Raw genomic sequence first — 17,625 nt, 5'->3', positions numbered from 1 at the left:
AACATAATGAAGAAAAATGACAGTACATGTACCCTCCAGAGAGGAACAAACAGTGTAACTATTTGGTAAATAAATCCCTGTAGAACCCTTAGAAATGACTTACTGATTAATTGAATCAATCCATCAACCTTTTGTGATGGCATCAATTTGCTGTCCTTTCAATATTGCTTTTTTTTCATAGGCACCGTTTTATATGACCTTAAAATGTAGGATATTATATATCTTTATGAGGTGATCATGAAGTGAATTGGTTACTTTAATGAGACAGAATTGACTGATTTTTTTTCTACTTAACTTTCATAGGCATGTGCTTAAGTTAGCTATATCACTTTATAATTACACTCCACTTACTCCACTTCTTTTTTTTCCTAGCTCCTTCTGATGTTGTTTGGCATCTACTTTTTTGATTAATCAAATTTTAACAGCAAGGTGGAAATGTGACATCATTTTGCCCCTTTATTTATATTGCAGGGGTCTCATTTACTTTGTTTTTAGTATAAAATCTCTTCAGCAAGGAGTGCTTGGTTAAGGTGGTCAACATGGCACCATTCTTGTACATGTGGTAAACATCAAAAATCCTAGTTATTACAAAAATAATTTCTGTCTGAAAAATGACTTTAAATGTCCTAAGAAAAGGTGTAGGAAGAAAATAAACAGAAAAGAGGAGAGATTGTGTGAATGATTTTGTATCTTCATGAAATATATTCAGATAAAACCTATGTATGACTGAGAGAAGCGAGGAGCCAACATTTAGCACCAATGTGTATAGATGCATGAATACAAAGAATGCAAAGAACTGGACCTGCATATACGTTCTTCTATGAAATGCTCACATGTCCTGAAACCATTCATCTGAATACTTGCAAATGGGAAACAAAATCTGAGACAAATTTGGAGTGACTGAAAGGGGAGTATGACTCAGTCAGCAAGTTCTCAAACACGTTTTATATGAATTTCCTTCTATTTCACCTGTGCCTTTTGTAACCCGAGATATTTTTGACTCTTTCTGTACTCACTGAGCTATAGATATAGCAAATGTAATTGCACACTTGAAACTGATTCCTACTAGGACTAGCCGAATCTCCTGACCACCAAAACATTGTCAACTTTCGAATTATATTCAGTATCTCACAATATCTGGGGGAGGGGTGTTTAGAGGATTTATGTAACCTCTATGCTTTGTGTTATTCCAGCTTTGCATGTATGTACAATGACACCATCCCCCATGTGGATGAATAGTGTCATTATATGAAAAGTGTGTATGAAACAGAGCACGTGAAAAATAGTAATCCCTAAATTAAGCAGGGTTTATGGGGAWGTATTGAGACAGAGCAGGAGAGAGAAAATGGGAGAAAAAGATGCTGACCTGGGAAAAGAAAGGAACTATATGAAATCAGTGATTCTGGAAAAATATCTGGGAATAGAGAAGACTGTTGAAGAGCACAGGCAGAATATAAACATGCTACTTCGCATTTAGCTCCAGATAACTTATATGCCTGAAGGACAAAGGAAAGGCTAGGAAAGAAGCTTGGTAACAGGTAGCAGTAAAAATCTTCTGCTGGTGAATGTAGATGTCTCTTTTGCTGTTTAGGAGACTTAATTCTGAATCAGAGGCGAGTACATTCTGTTGATCCTATTAACCCCAAATAATAATTCCAAGGCCTTTGAAAGTCCTGAGAGATAGGTCTTACTCTCAGCAGAGAACAGAAAAGATAATGTTTGACTGGACCTGACCATTTTTTTTTAAACATCAACAGACTTTAGGTGAGAGTCATAAAAGAAAGAATTTTCAGTTGGCTTCTGAGACAGACAACTAATGAGATTTCTAAGAGAAGAGAGTGTTTTGAGAGAGTCTCTTTTGGGCATGTGGAGAGAGTAATGTAATGAATAAAATGTACGATGCTACTTAATACTAGGTACAATATCTTTCTATCCCACTTCACCATGTCCAGGTCACAACACCCCATGGCTGCTATTGCCYGTCTTGGTAAAAATCTGCATAGAGGGACATGAGACCAAACAGAACTGATTCCTCCAGTCCATGACTGGGGATGAAGCTCAGCAGTGAATATAGGAAGAAAGGGTCRTTTACCAACTCAGTCTTTGTTGTGCCATTTCTATATGTGAATGAATAACTGCAGTCTTAAGAGCAGTTTCTTTCATGTGTGGTGGTTACATTTAATATTGCACATAGCTTGGGGTGGGTTGATTAGCATAGCATCATCTGATCTACATTTTTTCTCAAAGGAATGCTGAACACAGTGATGCCTGCAGTGTTTCTATGCACTGATACTTTAATACAATCTGTCTTATCTTTAGTGTCTGTCTCAATTCCACATACACTACATAGGACCTAGATTTACATCAGCTAGAATATAAACTCCACGTTTACCAATTTCCTCTTGACTTACTTAGGTTGAAGACACATCCAGACAGCCAGGCAGCCTATACAAGGGGTTTCCTTGTTAGAAAAACACCTTATAACATTGTTAGATAAATTCACATCCTCTGATTAATTGCATTTAAAAAGAAAACAAAGAACTGGAAATAATAATGTTACCAGCCTGTAAATTCATGCTGGATGAAATTTTCATTTGCCTTGAAAAGTCTGCAATATTGGACAGTGAGTTTTTGTTAATGTGCTCAAACATCAACAGAGTGCAAATCCTTAACACCTTCAGGCCCTGAATTATTAGCTACTCCTATCTGGATATGTCCAAGAATCAACATATGTTGTGATGGCCTTTTCCAAAGTGCTGTACAAGAGCTGAATACTGCAACCAATACTTTAATTAAGCTAGCAGGGCACAAGCCTTATCTCCTTACCTGGCTGAAAAGTATCACTGGCAGTACTGTTATGACATAAAAAAACCCAACAGCAATAACTAATGAATGCTCTTAATATGGATGAGTCTTGGGAGAGCACAACCAAATATCTTCAAATGCAAACAGTTCTGCTCTGCCATTATTAAATGACCCCAGGCTAGCTATCAATACATATGAGCTCTGTAAAGAGGGTGCTAAAGACAGAATTTCATGATTTCAGCGTTGGCACAATGAACAACTTATAAAGAAAATGAATGCAGTGGAAATATCCGTGTTATATCGCTCCCCCTTAACAAGGATTATTTATGCAATACATAACACTGTTGGCAACTGTAAACCTATCATAGACTTAAAATTCCCGATGCGTGGGCAAAAAAAAAGGTATTTTCTAAGAAGTGAAGAGTCTATTGCAGTCAGCCTGGTAAAAGAAATCTTTTAGTGTCAGTGATAATGAAAATATGTGCTACCTATGACTGAATTAAAATGAAGTTGTGACCTGGCAATTTCTGTTCAATGCTGTCACATCCATGCACTGCACAGATCAGGATTGTCATCATGTAAATGTAATAGGATTATTTATCCTGCTTTGTTGCTCAGCTGGGAACAGTAATTCTAAGTTTCCTAGAAGTAGTGAATAGCAGCAGGGGGCCATGAATAGCTTGGAAACCTATATTTTTCCATTTATTTTTTAAATGCAAATTACACTAGTCAAAAAAATCACTTTTGTTAAAAATACATTCAGAATTAACAAATGCAAAAAGAAAAGAAAAAAAAGACACATTTGGATTGTATCTCTTGCCTTCTGAATATTTCAGTTTATAACAAAAGCCAGCCTAGAAAAATAACATTCTTTACTGGATTTTGAGGAGGATACAGCTGTACAAATCAAAAATGGCATCCAGATATTCTCACACTACTACTGTGCTCTAAACTGCTTCCAGAAGAGATCTGTCCACTAATCATTTAGTTTAGTAGTCAACAGCCCTAAGTTCTTTATAATGGTGCCCTAACTGCAACTCAAGCAGGGTTATGAATACCAACTTCATMTATGTKTGTATATATAAATATATATATATACAGTGTGCATGTGAGTGTGTGTATATCTATTCTATATGTATTATATGAATACACATTTATCATAGTAATACTTAATAGTTATATGTGCTTCCTATTTTCTAAGCACTGTACAAACATTGAGAATTCAAACCTCACAAAAAGCTGGTGAGGTGCATATTATCCCCATTTTATAGGTGGGGAGAACAAGGAACAGAGAAATTAAGGCCAAACTTTTATAAATTAGTTAGACCTAAAAGCCATGTATAGACACTTCAATAAACTGCCTGACTTCTAATATTACTAAATACCAGTAGATGCCATTTTGAGAGGAAACACAAAAAGTATGAAAACCCCTTTTTAAACTGGATCACTGCTTAAATGCCTAAACATTCTTTTTTATTCTATAAAATAATTTTATAGAAATATGATTTGGATCAAAGTTTATACAGGGAAAGCTGAAATACCCCAGTATGACATTTTTGCTACATTTAGACCTTTACATGATGTTTCATATTATACATCTGCTATACTTAATATAACATAAAATTAGAAACTTTCTAGTTTATGGAAAATTTCAGCCTGACACTTGGACTTGCATGATTTTCCAGGAGTGATAAAGCAGCTCTACCAAGAATCAGCAGAGACATTTCACATTTGAAAATTCAAATTTGGGATCCAGATCAGCTAAGAATACTTTACTGGATGAGGCTGAAGTGTCTTGCCTGATTCATGCAGGAAATCATTAGCAGGATTTGGGACTGGAATCCCTGGCTGTACGAACAAGCTATTTCTTGGACTATGCAGCCTCAAACATTAGTTTTTTCTTGTGTGTTATATATACACACATACACACACACACACACACACACACATATATATATAGATTAAATCTCACTGAATAAATGTAACTATCGATCCTGAACATTCAGTTCTGAATATTCAGTCCTGTATCTTATTTTCTGCAGTGAATGCCTGTTCCTCTTTCATTGTCCAGAGTTCCTGTCTGTGATATATTATATCCATGCAAACACAGCAAAGGACATCATTGGTTTGTGTAGGGATGGATATGTGGAGTTAGTGCACAGGTCATGGGAACTCAGAAGCTGCAGGACACGATGGTTGGGTGAGCAAGGAAAAGGGCTCAAGCCTTTCCAAGTGCTAAACCTCCCTCTCACCCGCAAATTTAATCACCCAAGGTATGGTAGGTGTGTGTGCCTGRGCAACTTCTGAGCAAAGAAACAGCGATGATCCGAGTTCCTGAAAAGCCTGAGCAAAATCTTTTCTCCTCCTAAAGAAAACCACCTAAGTGCTTGAAAATACAGATCAAATTTAGAACAAAACATATGTTCCTAGGATTTCAGAGTATTTCATATACACATTGACCTACTAGCAAAATTCCCAAAGGCATCTTGTTGCCAACTACGTAACAGCACAGTTTTTTTTTTTTCAGCCACAATAATACAGGAAGATAAAATACACATTCTAACACACAACAGATCCCCCAAATATACCACAAAAAGATCTTCAATATTTCATCAACTCAACTAGTCCCTCCCTGCCCTACCCCAACCAAAATGAAAAATAAAATATGTAGTTCCCTTATGGTGCAATTAGAAAAAAAATGCTCACTTACAGAGAATTTTCAGTTGAAATTAGATATAAAAGAGTAAACATAGCTAGTACATATTCCGTTGGCCTTTGTCAATAGAAATCTGCAGATGTCTCTGTAGTTAGTAAAAGACATTTAGAGATAGCTATAAAAGCACCTACAGTGCGATAAATAAAACAGCGGGATTAAGAAGCACTGTTTCTGCTGCTTATTTCCAGTAGGTTCGGTTATTAGTTTATGTTACCCCTTTCCCCACCCCAGCCCCCGAAAGATCTAATTTCTTTTTCTTTTTCTCATTATAAACCGTTTGTATCTTGACCACTGTGGAGCCTCAAAAGTAAAGCACTTTTCTGACAGCTGGCAGTTTTCTACTCAGTCGCTCTGGAGCTGAGGAGCAACAGAGCCTTATTCCCTGACATGAAAACAAAACAGAACAAAACAGATAAAACCACTGACTTAGAAATCGTTCAGAATTAACAGCAGCATGTTGAGCCTAAAGGATGTTGCTTCAGAAAGCTTGCACCAAGCTTCTCCAGGGTGCAACTCAGTGGGGTTAAGGCAAGTATGAGCTGTACAGCCTTCAGGGCAAACAACGTGCTGTCCAGTGACTTCCATCCAAGGTCATCCCGGCGCTTTTATCATTACGTTGGCTAAGGAGACTCGATGCGGCCAGGAGGGCGAAGGGGCTCCGAGAGCACCCCATGGGGTGGGTTCATGTCTTAATCTGGATGCACAGGAGTGGTGGTGTCCAGGGCAAGGAAGAGCCAGGAGATGGCACCAGTGCCTGTGCTCTGACCCTCCGGTGCCTGGTCGTGGAGGGCTGGGGGGCAGGAGATCCAAGGTGCCGGTGCTGGGCATCTCCCTCTGTATCTGGGAGAAAGAGGGGCTAAACGTGCCCCTTGTTTTTTGTCTCACTGTTCAATCAGCCTTTCTCTCTCTCTCTTTTTTTTTTTTTTTTTTTTTTTAACACAAAACCTGGGTTTTTTTGCTCTTTGTGGAACCTATGGGGCCATCCTGAAACAGTTTCTTAATCAGGTCCTCCAGCCCCTGTTGAGCAGTCCCCATGTTTACTTTGACCTATGAGAGAGAGGAAAAGAAAGATATTTTTAATCCAACATAGAGACACCAGATCACCACCCTTCAGCTCCTGTGCCCCTCTGCAAGCAGGTGTAAGCGGCCAACTGGTTCACATACAGGTGGGATGAGGCTGGCAGAAAGGAAATGCTATTTGCTCAGGTGATCTTTTTGACCAGTTTTAGAACATCATCAAAGAAGTCAAGGTAGGTTTTCCAAGCCATTTGAGGCAGGAATGATATTTAACTATATACTTTTGCCAGATTGCTGACCTTTATAGCTGGAAGATGACCTGAACAATAATGATCCATCAAGAATGCAGCAATTTTTATGAAAACAAGTGACACTGGGCAGAACTGAAAAGCCGATTAATGGGTGCAAGGGTGGATTGCTCCAAGGCTCACTCTCAAAGCAGTGTGCAGGTGTGAGTGCAACAGTGCCTGTAAAGCTAACAAGTGCCATGGTTAAACTTGCATTTTTAAATTGCCTTTTACAGTCTAWAATACCCAAGTTTTTTGCTCATTCCTAGATAGGATGTAACTGGTGGTTTATTCAAGTGAAGTGTTGGCCATGGCATCTGAATTCCACATACATGAGTCTGGGAAACTCCAACTCAAGGAAACAATATCATAGCAGATTTTTTTACATCTTGGATATGCTTAATGTTTTGATGGATATACATTGGCTCCTCTTTTTTGTGTCCTGTTTATTACTCAAGTGTATGTGGAGTCATCTTGACAAATACCTTCAACTTTAGACTAGGATGCTGCAGATGTAAATACATCAAAATACAAGAGAAAAGATGGAAAATGGTACTAACGCAAATGCACACACACACAAAAAATCCCAGTTATTCCCTTCAACATGTGACTCCCTCTACATTTGGAGGAAATTAGGATAGGGATATAGACAGAAACTACTGTAAAGTAATTACCCTCTAATGAAAAAGTAATGCCTACAAATAGTTTTGTGTAGCATGAACACACATAAACAGGCACATATATATGTGAATATTTAACTGTGTGAGCATGCAAGTGTCTATGTATGTCTATAATATATATATAATACCTATATATAATGCATGAATTCTCAGACTTCACAGAGTATAAGGCAAGCAAGCTTCACTTCAGGGCTGAACTACTCTTGAACAATTTCTCTCGTGCATTAGACATCACCATCAGACATGCAAGCTTTTCTTTTTTTCTTCACCACTTTTTTTTTGAATAAATAAGTTTATTGTGAAAAACAGAAAGAAAAATCTCTCTCCCCTCCCTCCTTCCTACTATTTTTAGAGCAGTGTTCATGCAGTGAAGTCTTGTTACACGTCTATAACTGTACTTTTTTTTAATGCGCAGCAAAATCAGTGCCATAGAGCAGCTCTCAGTGTTTAATCACCTTCTTTGATCACCTCCCAAAAGGTATCTTGACAAAAGACTTCCACCATCTTATTGTGTTCTTGTCCCACTGTCTGGAAATGAGCACTAGCACCTTCCACGCAGGATGCCAACAGGCTGCTGTTCTGGACATCACCCGTGGCTCGCTGCGAGGAGGTGCAGGAGCAGCAGCTCTGGCTCCTTCTGCCTAGAAAGCGTATTCGTTTTGAAGGGACTGTCTAGGCTTCTTGGCTTGTACAGCACAGAGCACACTGTTGGCACTTCAATAACAAAAATAGCCATTTATGTCTAAGGTAGATAAAAGTCATGATAATCCCCCATCTCCACCCCCAAACCAATGTTTCATTTAGATCATATTTTTAAATTGAATACATTTCGCTCCTTAAAAATAAGGTGATGTAAATTAAATGTGAAATTGGGACAGTTAAGGAGAAGGAGAGCTGTCACAGGAATTCAAAGCCTAAAACAGAGAAAATAAACAAAGTGAATCTGATTCTAATAATTCCATCTATTTAGGAAATAGTAGCCAGAGAGTCATCTCAATTCRCTACCTATAAGCAATGTTTCCTTCTTCATAAATCAGTTTAAGTATCAAGCATCTTTCAATAATTCTTTTTTCCTGAAGTGCCCTTTTCATTTATGTTAGTTTTACATAACTAATCAAGCTCCATATTAATATGCTATGAAGCATTTACATTGAGCTCAAATATTCTTGTAAGTAAAGCTTAACTGCTATTGCAAATAAAAAGTAAAATTAGTAAGTAAAAAAAAAAACTGACACAACAGAAATGAAAAAGTGAGGGATCTGAATAAATCAGGATAATTATTTAATTGCACACCTAAGTTTGTGCAGGTTCACCATAGCTTTCAAATTAAGAACATGAAGTGCTAACTTTAGCACATAAGTGAAAACTGGTTGCAACATTGCTGGCAGTTAGTAAGACCTAGCATTCCTTTAGGATAATAATTAAACTGTGTGTGTATAGGGCAGTTAAAGGTGATCTTTACTTCCCTGGATATAAATTAGTCTTGCTGGAATAAAAAATTGTGTTGATGAAATTATCTCACTAGGAATTATTGACTACGGCAAGTCACCTCTGCAAACAGGATGTCAGTGCTGGCTGAGAGCTCCCACAGACCTCTACACATTCCCTGCCATAGACTCAAAGAAATATTATAACAGTTGGTAAATTTGTGGAAATATTTATTTGTGTATAGTCATATCCAGGGTGGACATTGTTATAGCGTGGACACCTCTGAGAGTATAGCGATGGACATAATAAAGAAGCAGGTGTTTCCTTRTCTCTTCTTTACCTTTCTATGTTAAATGATTCCTATCATGTACTCATCCTCCAGGGATGCTGAGCAGGTGACCCTGGCCAGAGTGTAATGTAAAGTCCTTTATTTATTTATTTACTTTTCTACTTGAGTATCCTGAAGGCTAACACTGATGTTCTTTGGTGGACAAGATCTGTGAGGAACTAAAACCTTCTTCTTTCCAACAAATAAAGCTTTAAAGCACTAAGTATAGCCTGCTGTTAGAGAATCAGTGTGTCGTAACTTCCAGGACACATTATTGCAGTAAACACTGCTACAAGCTGATCAAACCATGGCTTGATTAATTTGACATTCAGATTTGTCGCTCTGCTCCCTAATGGTCTGCCTAAATCTACAGAGCAACTGCAGTGTGAATACATATTCAAGTGTTCCTGATGTGCTTCATCTGCAAAAAATATATATAGAAAGGCATTACTAAATGCTAAATAATTACTAAATGCCTGTTAAGCACAGACTGTAGCCATTCTAGAGAATCTTGTCAAATACTGTACAGTCATAGGGAGACATGACATGTCTCTTTGAATGTTGCTTGGACATGATTATATTTTTGTGGCTGATTGGACATAATGTCGACTTACATGCTGATTTTTATCTCCAAGGCAAGATAGTAAAATCACCTATACTCTCGTGAGAAAGCAGCAGTGAAATAAGGCAGAATCAGTTTAAGTGGATCCATCGTGGATCTCTCCATCTCAGCTASAAGCTTAAAAATATTGTCTTCTCTTTTCCAGAGCTCTAGTGTTCTTTCCAGTCGTTGTGAAGAGGCTCAGTAAATGCAATCTGCTGTTCTGGAAGAAACACTGAGAGCGTAAAGAGAATAGGGTAATATCTCAGCTAGAGGGCTCCATATGTTGGTGACAAGGTATAGTATACTGGGAAAGAAATAAGATTAGAATTCTTCTAAGTACCTATGAGCCACACGTAATACAAGGAAGGAAATAACATTTTCTAAATGTGCCAAAAATACAGGTGAAAAATCTTTACTTGAGCACAGGCAGACAGGAAGCCAGAGTTAAAATAGCATTGGAGATATGCATTATTGTAATTGGAAATTATTAAAAAACTCCTAGCATTTCTCCCAAAGGACCTGATCTTGAGCACTATCACAGAATCAATTGTTCTACAGATAAATGAGTAAATGCCAGTTCTATGCAAAAATCTACTAATCTGTTAGCAGATTTGTTTCCAGTTATCAGAAGAAATGCAATTATATTCAAGGATGAATAGAGAGTATGTTGGATGGATGTTATTTGCCTGTATTTAGTTCTTTTCCTCAAAATAAATATTCAGAAGAGAAACAAAGGAAAAAMGTTAATATATCCCCTTGTGACCTATCACATGCTGTACTTGTGCCATGTAGGCCAGTGGTGCCCAGGAAAAAACAATTCAAAAGACTGCAGAAGTGAGCAAGTTTTATCTGGGGAGTCAGGATTGCTCTAAACTGCASCTGGCAGGCACACAGCAATATTGGGAGATCATTATTTCTGGGCCCAGTCTGTGGCTGGATGTGGGCACCAGCTCTGGGYATGCACTGATATCTGGTTTTCTCATTCAGTTCCTAAATCAGGCCGCATTTCTAGAGAGTGGATGAAGTTGTCACTCTTACAGGTAAAATACAATACAATCTTCTATTCAAACAGTACTAAAAGTGATATGTTATTATAATTTTTTTAAATGTGAAGAGCTGCAAATGAAACAGGTACTTCACTGAATACATGTGTTGGTAAGATTAATGCTAAATGTATCTACTAAATGTATTAGGTTGCTGAACTTTTGATAAGTCTTAATAAAAGCACTTTTCGACATCCAAGTCTTGGTCAGATCTGACTAGTTTTTACTAAAGCAAATTATCCTTGTCTTTGAGCAGAGTCTGTATGAATGAAAACAGAGTAAAATCAGGTGAGAGCTCAGTGTTATTTAAACAACTGTGACACATTGTATCTTGCCGTAAGAAATCATTATCATGCAACAGAAGGGTAATGTTGCTGCTTAAGTATAGCTTGAATTCAGTCTGTCAAAAAGGCTTCTGCCTATTCTGAATTTTTAAGTCCCATCATCCTTCAGCTTAATGATCCTTTAATATCAGCCTGGCACTCTGCAGAATATCTCAGAAGTTAAGTACTTACATATACATGGGCTGCAGCTGTAAATGAGATGTCTTCTGTGGGCCTTGATAGCCGTAAGAGTCAAACCCACCTATAAAATCAACTAAAGAGGGGGAGAAATAGCTTTCATTAGCAACATCTTTTCAAAAGAGATAGGCACCATCATTCAAGAACCACCCAACACACAGATTATTTTTGATGGACTCCTTAATAATCTCTTAAAATTAGACCATCTAATTATAGAGGTGCAAAAAAGGGTAGAAATGAAAAAAAAGAGCAAAGCCTCCAGAGTAATGATTTTGAATTAAYCACAGAAAGACAATAAGGGATTTATAAAAGCCATCTGTCTGTCAGATAGAGCTACATATTGCGCTCTTTCAACTTGACCACCTCACACAAAGCAATGCTCTATTTGGATATTACAAATGCTGCAAAGCATTTATTTATTGGCAAAAATGCATTGCTTCTGCCTGCGATTACTGTGTCAGGCTTGCTGACACACTGTGGTGCAGGGATGTAGGGTAGAAAGCACATTGATCCTCCTCGGTTTGAGAGACAGAATTTCTCTGATTCCCTGCTCTGACATTTGGGTGGAAATGCACAAGCAGAAGGCTGGAGCAATTCACCTGAGCTTCAGGGCTGAGACTTCACAGATCTAAGGAAAGCAGCATTTCTCTCAAGACACTGGAGGTCTATAGGAAATTTGGAGGGGGATGTTATTAATTCACACCACTGCCAGTTCTCAGTGGTCTTCTCATGTTTATTTTAAACARTTTCCAGGGTGATTCAATCTCCTCTGAGCCCAAGACCCCTGCTTTTCTGCTGAAGCACATTCTTTGCACTGATAAAAGTCTGCCCTTTGCTTCCTTTACACCAGGACCCATGTACCGGCTTTGAGGGGTTATTTGTGGGCAACAATCCTCCCTGAAATGCCATCTCTTACATACCAGATGTGAATTAAACTTTACTGAGAAAGAAAAAAGACAAAGAGTCCAGATACAGACGTGCCTTCTTCGCAAGTCTGGGCACTTCTGCTATCTGTACACACTGGCTGTGTGTACATCAAAAGTGAAAAAAAAAAACAGAAGAAAAAATCTTTGGTATCAGATAAATTTTTATGGATCTAAAATGAAGTAATATTCACATAAACATTCATGAAACATGAATTTACAGCCCTTGATTTAAGACCTTTCACAGTGGATGGGGTCCTTRCTATTTGCATTTATGAGATTATTTTGTTTTAAGCTGTCTGTCAATGTGTTCCACACTGAGCAGTGCATTCAAAGTTGGTTCAGGAGTGCTACAAAACCAAATTCTTGTGCCCCTATTTCTACCGTCTAGTTTCCAAGCAAATAGCTACCAGAACAACAGCCTGGACAGCTGGGATATGTCCMAATTGCCAAGGTGCTCATGTTGAAACTGCCTTCTACCTTCTTCCCTGGCCACAGTGGAAGGAAATTTTCCCAAGGAAATCTCCTAGTCTATCCTGAGCTCTGTGTCGGTATTAAAAATACCGGTATMCCAGAATGATGCTTTACTAAATTAATCCCTGATATATCTAATAAAGGAGTTCCTATAGTCTATCTGTGTTGCCTCTCCCTGTGCCTAATTTACTAATGTCTAATTTAAATTTAATTTCCTGCAAATTAACTACTTCTCTATATTTTTGTCTTTTTTTCCCAATAGACATGAAGACAAATGAGCCTTTATTTTTTTTTTTCTTTTATAACTACTTTCAGCATTTTTTAAAAAAGTATTTTCAGGTTATCTATCTTTTCTAGATTTAAGCCCAGCTATTTTTTTTTTCATTTTTTTTCTCATGACCCATATTTTCCAAACCTTTTTATCTTCTCTTTTGATCCTTTCTCAGACCACTTATATGTCTTTTAAAAGGTGATGCACAAATCAGGAATAAGTGGTACAAACTGCCACAGAGGTCTTGGATATAAGATGTCAATATGTATGTATACATGCATACATATATAATTTATTTTATATACATATATTTACCTTTTGACATCAGTGGCAGTGTAGCCAGTTAATTCTTATTTTGTCTGAATACATTAGATTGCTCCTTCTCCCCATGAAGTTATTTGTATTTTTTTTTTATAGGGTTTCATCTTCTTGATTTGAGGTCACTTCTCAAGATCATTTGGAGTTCTAATCTTATGTTCATAAGTGTTTGAATCCCTTCCAGTCTAGCTTCCTCTGCACTTTATACACACACACTCACACACACACACACACACACACACACATTCTCTTTTCTTTCATTCTTGATGCTAACTAAAATAATGAAGAGAATTATTTCACTGCTAGAATCCCACTGGGATCTCATTTGAAATGTCATCCCTGCTGGTTAGTAACCAAATTTTAAATACAATTCTGTGTACAACTTATGAKGATTTTATCTGTGATTTTATTTGTGCCACCCTGACCTACTTGCAAAAAATTCTTAGGATCTAATTCTGTTAAAATTAGGATAAATCCCATTTATTTCTTCCTACTTACTCACCATCTGTAATCGTCTGAATAACTTTATGGCAACAYAGTCATGTCATTGGAAGCATATTAAGTTTATAAGCTGAAATGAAGAATTCCTTTTGGATTATTGCTGAATGAAGTGCTAGGCTGGGCGAATGTGAAAAAAACTCTTATTCAAATGCAAATATCACAGCAAAAGGAATGGAAACATTTTGCTTCAACTACGCTTTGTTGGATTTTGTCCAATTTTCTCTTCCCTACTCCTGACCTCTGCCAACACAAGCAGAMAGTATGTGTGTTGGACTGAATGCTCAGCTGGTGTCAAGTTTTGCCACTTTATGAAGCTTATCAGAATATTTGCCCTTTGCATTTTTTGTGAGCTTCCCAAGAGCCTTCAGGCAACCAATACATCATTTTTACAAGTTTATGGGCATGTATCCTCTCTTTGGCAGACATATAGTGGAATGTTTAAAGGGTGTTTTTAGGGTCATCTTAAAAAAGCTAATCTAATATATTAATAAAAAGAGTTCTGGAACGGAAAGAAGTTCGCGGACATAGGAGAAGGATGGGAGCCTGTGTTTTCTGTAAGCACCGTGTCTCTGCTCTGTCGCACAAAGTAAACACAAAGTGTTAACAAGCCAGATTGTGAAGTGACAAACAGGACGGGCTTGTAGACACATTTCTGCTTTAAGCTGACAGTAGGAGATCCCATGTGCATAACCCGATGATGGCAGGGCAGAGGATATTATTGTGACCTTGTTAAAAACATATAGTAGCTTCTTACACACAACAACAGACTTTGCAAGGTAGGCAAAGGAAAAGGTAGATAATAGAGTGGCAAATCCAATGCAAAAGGATTTCTGTACTTTCTCTGCAGCAAGTTTTCCTTTTCCTCATGGTGGCAATTTCTCAGTTAGCACTGCAAAGCCTGTGGTGCCCAGACTGTGTTAAAGGCTCCCTGTGGACTCCGAGCCAGTTTCTTAAAGCATGCAAAATGCTGCCCTTTCTGCAGGCATTTTATCCTGGCTGTGCCTGAAAGGTCACTAAAAGTGTCATACAACTGATATGTTCCTGGCAGCAGTAACATGAGATGAATAAAATAAGGCTTATTAGCGGAAGCGCTACAGATGCTTCCATTCTTAACCTTATCCATCAAACACATTTTTTGACTACAATATTTTACGTTCATCTTACATGTCACTGTTATCAGAAGTGCCTCTTTTGTCATGTTTTGCCTTAGTAAAAGCATACGTACATATACAAACAAATACAGAATCTTGTTCATTTGAAATATTGGCTACTGAGATGCTTACTTCTCTAACTGGACTGCCTTAAATATGATAATAGCTATGATGTTTATATGTAAAATGTGCTATAAGAAATTCAGCCCAGGTGTTTTCTTTCTTTGCTGGTGTTAAGGGGATTATTAGGCATATGACTATGGTTACCACTGTGCCATAAACATTTTTTGAGACATATGGTTCAAAATAGGGACATATTTTCTATTGCTAAGTACCCACAGGGATATGGTGTTTTAGCCTCTGTTCACAGTCACAGTTCCTGCTATCTCCAGTGTATATCAAGACAAGATGAGAGGCATAAATATGTTTTTCATTTCTGATTTCTGGAAGTTGTGGTGTGCAAAGGGACTGAGATACACTTGCACAAAAGAAGATCCCATTAGCATGGATGTGCATATGCGAGAAGGGACTCTACAAAGCTAACAGCAAGAAGCAATAAAACTCAAACCAACAGATGGACAAAGAGAAAAGAAACAGTGTGGAATGAAAGTAACAACAACATTCTCATGTAGAAAGCAAAAGGAAAGATTTTGAAAAGAAATCAAAAGACTGGCTGCTATTCTCCTCATAAAAAGTTTTCTCTGTAAAACATAAATATAGAAGAATAMAGATTCAGCTTCAGCTAATATATAACTTCATAGCTTCAGTTACTTCATTGAATCCATGATAATTTATATTGGCTTAGGATCTGACCCAAAGAGTCATTTAGGGCATGTGGGTTTAGAAATATGACAGACCTTGTGGCTTTCCTTACATTTGAGTAGGCACGCAAAAATCAGTGTAGACTAGATACGAAATAATTTAGAATTCAGGAAACAGGAGGAGGAAGAGTGGCTTTATCTGTAATGGAGACGAAAAGGAAAGGTTGGGAAATAGCCGTGTCCATGGCCAGTCTGTGACCTCCAGCATGGATAGCTTCTTGTCTGTTTTCAGACTCCCTCCTTAGTCTCTTTGCTGTTATTGTTTGTCTTCCTGACTCTCCTTTTCCTGCCCTTGATGCATAAGGCCATATCTCTCATGGCAGTGAATATATTGCCAACGCTCAACCCTGGCTTCACCACAACATCCGCTTCCTGCCCASAGCTCCTTCTTTAAAAGCAAGAATGCCTTTGGCAGTAATTCAGTAACCTGTCTGACTTCTCCTATCACTRATTCATCCTGTCTTCCTTCAATTCTTCCATCTCCCTGAAGAAGCAGCCTGACCCCTCCAGCTCTATTAGTTGCATCCAAGAATCCCCAGTCACCTCCTAGTGCTCCTAGTGCGCTCCACTCCTCCTTCATCCACTTCTTTCTTTGCACACAATTTATCCCATCTCCTGTTGGACCAAACTCATAATATAGACCTTCTTTCCTCAGCCTAACGGTCCGAGAACATCCCTCCGCCTTTTATGGTTCTTCTTCCCTTCTCTCTTTCCATGGCGATAGTTTTCTCCTGTGAAACCACCACTTCGCCCAGTGACTCTGACTCAAGCCTTCATCTCACATGAACACAATCTCTCCCGATTCCTCTTGTGCATTCCTCTCCCAGTAAATCATCTTAAAAAACAGACAAACAAAAAGAATCAAACAAAAAAAAAAACCCGTACAACTCAACCTTTATCCCTGCTTGTCCCATTTCCTTTTTCTTTCCTGATAGCTTCAGACACTTTTTTGAGCTACTTTTCTCCATTTTCATAGAGTATTTTCTCCTTCTCAAATGCTGACCCTTCACACTTAGCTAGAACGGTAGTCTGATTAGCACCTCCTATTCAAACCTGTGTACTGGTACTTCAGTGCCCACAAGTACAAATTCCAAAAAATGGTGCTATCATGTTTTTACACTACTTGCCATCTTGGTAGTTCATAAGTACATTTATGAATCTGAAGCACTGAAATATTATTAAAGATTTATGATTACACACAGTCAAGATTTAATAAGTGTTAGTGACCAGGGGAACATGTGTGCATGTGCACATGGATGTTTTCTGCACATGCACTTCACAGTCAAATATATTTCCCACGTGATATTCATAGAATCATAGAATGCCCAAGGTTGGAAGGGACCTCAGAGATCATCGAGTCCAACCCCCCTGCACATGCGGGGTCACCTAGAGCACGGGGCACAGGGCTGCATCCCAGCGGGTTTTAAAGATCTCCAAAGAAGGAGACTCCACAACCTCTCTGGGCARCCTATTCCAGTGCTTTGTCACCCTCACAGTGAAGAAATGCTTCCTTAAGGTCCTGTGGAACTTCCGATGCTTCAGTTTGAAGCCGTTTCCTCTAGTCCTATCMCTGSCCACCACTGAAAAGAGGCCRCCCCCCTCCTYCTCACTGCCTCCCTTGAGGTATTTATACACRCTGATCAGGTCCCCCCTCAGCCTCCTCTTCTCCAGGCTGAACAGGCCCAGCTCTCTCAGCCTTTGCTCATAGGGCGGATGTTCCAGGCCTCTGATCATCCT

The 17,625-nt window shown here is 38.3% G+C and overlaps 1 protein-coding gene across 4 annotated transcripts in view; it reads right to left on the bottom strand.

Moving 5' to 3' along the window:
* Positions 1-6,468: 6,468 nt before the first annotated feature.
* NKAIN2 (sodium/potassium transporting ATPase interacting 2) overlaps positions 6,469-17,625 on the bottom strand; it is a 280,639-nt gene continuing 269,482 nt past the window's right edge. The window contains exons 5-6 of one of the 4 annotated variants that reach the window (XM_026054594.1): positions 11,424-11,505; positions 6,469-6,568 (exon numbers count right to left, since the gene is read on the bottom strand). In XM_026054594.1, coding sequence (XP_025910379.1) covers positions 6,559-6,568; positions 11,424-11,505 — 92 coding nt within the window. In that variant the 3' untranslated portion in view covers positions 6,469-6,558. Of the gene's footprint in view, positions 6,569-7,961; positions 8,220-9,908; positions 10,098-11,419; positions 11,506-17,625 lie in introns of those variants that run through there. The other 3 variants (XM_026054592.1, XM_026054593.1, XM_026054595.1) reach the window with 3 other exon arrangements.

The sequence above is a fragment of the Nothoprocta perdicaria genome, unplaced genomic scaffold (assembly GCF_003342845.1).
Source record: "Nothoprocta perdicaria isolate Ctin4 unplaced genomic scaffold, notPer1 scaffold_123, whole genome shotgun sequence".
Lineage (NCBI taxonomy): Eukaryota > Metazoa > Chordata > Aves > Tinamiformes > Tinamidae > Nothoprocta > Nothoprocta perdicaria.
This window is presented reverse-complemented; position numbering and strand designations above follow the sequence as displayed.